The 5,000-nt window shown below is 35.0% G+C and overlaps 1 protein-coding gene across 2 annotated transcripts in view; it reads left to right on the top strand.

Moving 5' to 3' along the window:
• The first annotated feature begins 1,049 nt into the window (after positions 1 to 1,049).
• SCaMC (Short Calcium-binding Mitochondrial Carrier) overlaps positions 1,050 to 5,000 on the top strand; it is a 74,851-nt gene continuing 70,900 nt past the window's right edge. The window contains exon 1 of one of the 2 annotated variants that reach the window (XM_070123032.1): positions 1,050 to 1,332. In XM_070123032.1, the coding sequence (XP_069979133.1) occupies positions 1,150 to 1,332 (183 nt within the window). In that variant the 5' untranslated portion in view covers positions 1,050 to 1,149. The remainder of the gene's footprint in view (positions 1,333 to 5,000) is intronic. The other variant, XM_070123033.1, reaches the window with a different exon arrangement.

Raw genomic sequence — 5,000 nt, 5'->3', positions numbered from 1 at the left:
GTTATTTTGGTTTCAAGGTTTGGGCGAACTCTTAAATCATCATGACAAAAGTTGAGTATTTTCGGCCTGAGAGCAGGATTATTTCGCCGGTTGGAAAATTATTTGTTTCTTAACAATAAAGAATAAAGTAAAATCTATGTATATTTTATAAATACGATGGAAAATGTAACCGATAAACAAGGGGGTCGATAAGGGGAAAAAAGGAAGGATAGAAAGAGGAAAATGTATATGTATTTATGTATATATATATATATATATATATATATATATATATATATATATATATATATATATATATATATATAGAGAGAGAGAGAGAGAGAGAGAGAGAGAGAGAGAGAGAGAGAGAGAGAGAGAGAGAGAGAGCATGTTTCCTCATACAACAATGCATATAGATATCAATGCATTTCAAAGATACTTCAAAGGATTATATGTACCGGCATTTTCATGACCTTGGTAAGCAGAGTCGATACGCGTTTGTATCCCAAAGCAACAGAAGCCGTCCTCTTTAAGTGAACGGTTGAGTTGCCAGACAGTGTCTGAGGAGTCACAAGTACCCGAAAAAATATGTTTTTTCATATCAATACAAGCTGATTTTGTATCTCTCTTTGAAGATATTATCTGTAATGTTAAAATATGCCGAAAAGTACGAGACAATTTCTTGCCAGATGATTCACCAGACATATATATCCTTACTCTTAAAATTGTTGACGTTTACCGTTTATTTATTTTTATGAGACATAATTTGATATTTGATATTTGAAGAAATTATATTCGCAAGTATCACGTCTTAAGACGAGTTTAATTTTTTGAAAATGCTTAAAAAAGACATGACATCTTTCAACTTTCCATAGAATGACGAAATAAAAAGAAAAGAAATGAGACTGAAACAAAGACGCATCGACCTAACCTTCAAAGACGATCCGGTCTACCGTTGCTCAAATCCAATCTTATCCTTCAGTCGCTCTTCGTATGCGTTAGCGAATCCAATTCCCCTTGGTTCCAATCGGGTCATATTTGTCTCATGAACTCCGAACATCTATGATAATCGCGTAGTCTGCTATTAAGGGTGGAAGGAACGGGTGGTGTTGACGCGGCTCTTTACCCTTTTTTCAATCCCTGCCAAGGCGCGTGAAGCCTCGATCAAATATGAAGGAAGGCAAGGTCAACCACCCTTCGCACCATGCGTACGAATTCCCCAGTGACGAGGAAGACCGACTGGGAGACCTTTTTAAGCAGTTAGATGTCAATGGTGATGGTAGGATTGACGTCCACGACCTGTCAGAGGGGCTCAAAAAGCTCAACATTCCGCAGGTTCCTGGCTATGCAGAGGTGAGGATTCTGGTATTCCTTCGAATAAAGAAGGAAATACGGTTTTTGAAATGTATTAAAAGGCGTAAGGGTCATGCTGTGGGGCTGTGTGTAAGGGTTCAGCAACCTCACCAAATGAGAGGCAATTTGCATATTATATTATTACTTTTCACAATGTGTTGTAGTTGCTTGTTTATCTTTGGTTTTATTGTATTGATTTATGCTTTGGGATTTATTACCGTTTTGGTTTTTCATTGATAGTGATATGAATTTCACACAATAGTATTTTGTAATTTAGACAAATGGATTTCAGATTTGATATAATGTTTCCAAATGGATTTCGAAATAGATTTAGGTTAGATTATAATTTCAGACATTGTATATAATTCATGGAATTGATAGATTGATGATTTCTGAACCTTAACTACAAATAAGGAATGAACATACAGTTACAATTTCACATAGCCATATGGAGCAAAGTAATCGTTGACAATAATGGATTGAACAACATAATTTAAAATATTCTTAATGTATGGCATTTCCTTCAGAAGTTGATTATAAGAATGTTGTGCAACACAATATACTTTGGTATACATTCACTGAAAGGGAAAATACAAAAACTGACACTCGCTAATCATGAAATAAGGCAAAGGCAAAGAATAACATTAGAAATTAAGAAAATATATCACAACAGATGTTGCACAGTAAATCCATGGTGATTTTCAGTAGGTTCAGGGGCCCAATAGGAAAATACAGTGATCGGGAAGGGGTTAGTGTATTTGCTACAGAGAGTGACACACCCGCCAGAGACAAAGTTCTAAAACCAGGGTATTATGCAAGCCCTAAAATCCAAACCTAACCTATCCTACCTTCTATTCATTCTGTAGATGGGGGTCAAGCCCCTCTGTACACCCCGTTATAAGTACTTCGTGCCAACTTATAGAAAATGGATATTAAGAACCTTGGCTGTGTGAGGGTGCTGTGGACATCGTCTCTGAATAGTGATATGCAGCAGATTTTTTTTGTTATTTCACTGCAGCTGTAGCTGTGGATATATGAAAGGATGGCACCAACTAGGAGAAAATTGGAATTCATAGCGTTGTAGGGAACGAAAAACTATATTCATTGCTATCAAATTTTACTCAACAATCTAAGTACCCATAAAGTGGGCATGCCCTAGGGGAGGGTTGATGGGGGGCTCTCCCCTAACACCCCCCAGGAAATATTGTCTTCACCTTGGTATGCATGGCAAGATTGAGCAGGAGCACCGAGTGGACTTAGGCTAAGAGTGGCTCTTTCCGCAATATTTTGCCTTCATTTGTGGCATTAGCATTCATGTCGGTAGATTATTTCTTTTACTGACAACTGCAACTTTTTGCCCTCTTCAAGAATATAATATTCAATTTGTCCTGACTTAGTGCATCCATACTGTAAAGATTAACCCTAGTAGAATCCCAGGAATACCCCCGAGGTTTTTGGCTAGATTGATAGTCCCAGAGGGGATCGGTCACTTTGTAAACAGTTACCAGTATAGTTATTTGTTTCTTGAACCAATCATTTGCAATGGAAGAAAATAGATTCACACATATTACACTGAATAATCGAATATAAAGATAATGATATCAAGATTGGATGACTGTATGAAAAACAATATTACCCAAATAAATCTGTTATTACAAGACACATTGATTAAGTGAGCTATCATGATGGCTTATATGTCTTTGGCAACTTGTTGAAACCAAAGAACTCCATTAGATATATTCTTGTAGGGTAAAGCTTTGACTGGATCCTCATTTTATGTTTGATCTCAAAGGAAGTTTAGACATACATGACCAAATATATTCATGTAAATTTTATACTCTTTGAAAAATAATAAGCGTATAATTTTGTTTTATGAATTGGAATAACTTTTTGTACTTTCAGTTTGTGACAACTGTCATAGGATGAAAATGTCTTCAAATTCATTGATACATTTGTTTTATATGAAGGTTTGTGTATCCAAAGTTATTCACAAACCATATATACACAATGGTCTGAGAACACCTTTAGACACAAATATATTGTTTTCCTTTCTCTCCCAGTATGACTAAAAATTCACATGTTGTTTTGATTTTATGCTGTTTCATATCATTATGATAGCACATTTCTGAAGAATTGTTTTTGAGGGAGTTTTCTCTAATTATTGTTGTTGTTTTGTTATTATGATTATTGTTTATTCATTCATTTATTCATTTTTTATTTTTTTTATTTTTATTTTTATTTTTTGTGAAGTGATGATAACCATGGAGATAAATGTAAAAAAAAAGAAAAAAGAAAAAAAAAGAACTGTGTAAATAATCAAAATGCACAATTAATACAATACTGTTAGGTATAGAAAAGCAATATACAGGAACTACAGGAATGAATTACACAATTGCTCCTTAAATTTGCAAATTTATGTAGGCCTACCCAAGGCTAAGGCCAGCAATGCTTTAGCTACTGTTTTTTGGCATAAGTAAACCTCCACAAGGCAAATCCAAGATTTTTGGAAATGTGGGGTGCACAAATGGAAATAAATGCCAAGTCACAATTGTGGCAAAATGGAGTTTGTCAGCCTCTTTGGTGATTGACCGTCAAATAGGGAACCAGTCCAAGCATTGTCTTGCTGAATACAAGTGGAGTAGTTTGCCAGTCTCTTCTGAATACTTATTAGGACTATTACTATCAATTTTTTTTTTTTCTTCTTCTTCTTCTTCTTCATTGTCTTTTTAATTATTATTATTATTAAGTCCACTTGCTCGGTGCGAAAGAACAAGTTGCCGAGCAGCTTGGATACTATCTTCTGGCCTACTGCGCACCTGTGTCACTATTACCTCACGACCAATCAGGAGGCGGCAGTTTAGCAGAGATTTTTAATTGCTCATTAAAGTTCAAGTATAATATTCCATATGCTGTATCATAAAAATGCACACGACTCGACTAACGTTTCATATATATTCACGTCTCAACCATTTTTATGTTAAAATGTGTATTTTGATCCTTAATTTTGGCTAATTCATCAATATCCTTAATTGCCAAACTACTCAAATACAGTCGATACTTAACACACATTTCTGGCTATTTCGGTGGCCTGCCTCATTCTTCTCAGTGACAATACTGATGTGTGTCATTTGTGTTACAGTGGTATGCTTGACTTTTTTTTTAGAAATTGAATGGAAAAACTGAAGAGATCATAAAGTTTTTACAGATTCACGGAGTCATCCTAAATGAAAGGAAGCATGAAAAGTGCAGTGCAATTTTCTGAACTGTTTCAGCTCTATCTTGCTGTGCATACCAAGGTGAATGTGGCTTGTTCACTTTGCATCAGACAATCAGGCTTGTGTAAACAAGATAGCCTACTAGCCTACAGTACACGGGTTAAAGCCAATAAGTCTGTCACTTGTTCCTTATTTCACGGATATTACCATATGGTTTAAGGACATCAAGTTTTAAATGCATTTACATGTAATGCAAGGCATATTTACTTATTAAGATTATTTTGGGGGGACAATTATAAGCTTGAAGTGTGCGGATAAACATAATGCTATATAAGTTACAGTACACCTATATTTATCATTTGCTTTGATTCCTTTAATGTATGCATAATTGTATATGTATTCTGATTTATACACATACATATCTGGATTATTGAGCACAATTTACGTATTTCA

The sequence above is a fragment of the Penaeus vannamei genome, chromosome 6 (assembly GCF_042767895.1).
Source record: "Penaeus vannamei isolate JL-2024 chromosome 6, ASM4276789v1, whole genome shotgun sequence".
NCBI classification, from domain to species: Eukaryota; Metazoa; Arthropoda; class Malacostraca; order Decapoda; family Penaeidae; genus Penaeus; species Penaeus vannamei.
This window is presented reverse-complemented; position numbering and strand designations above follow the sequence as displayed.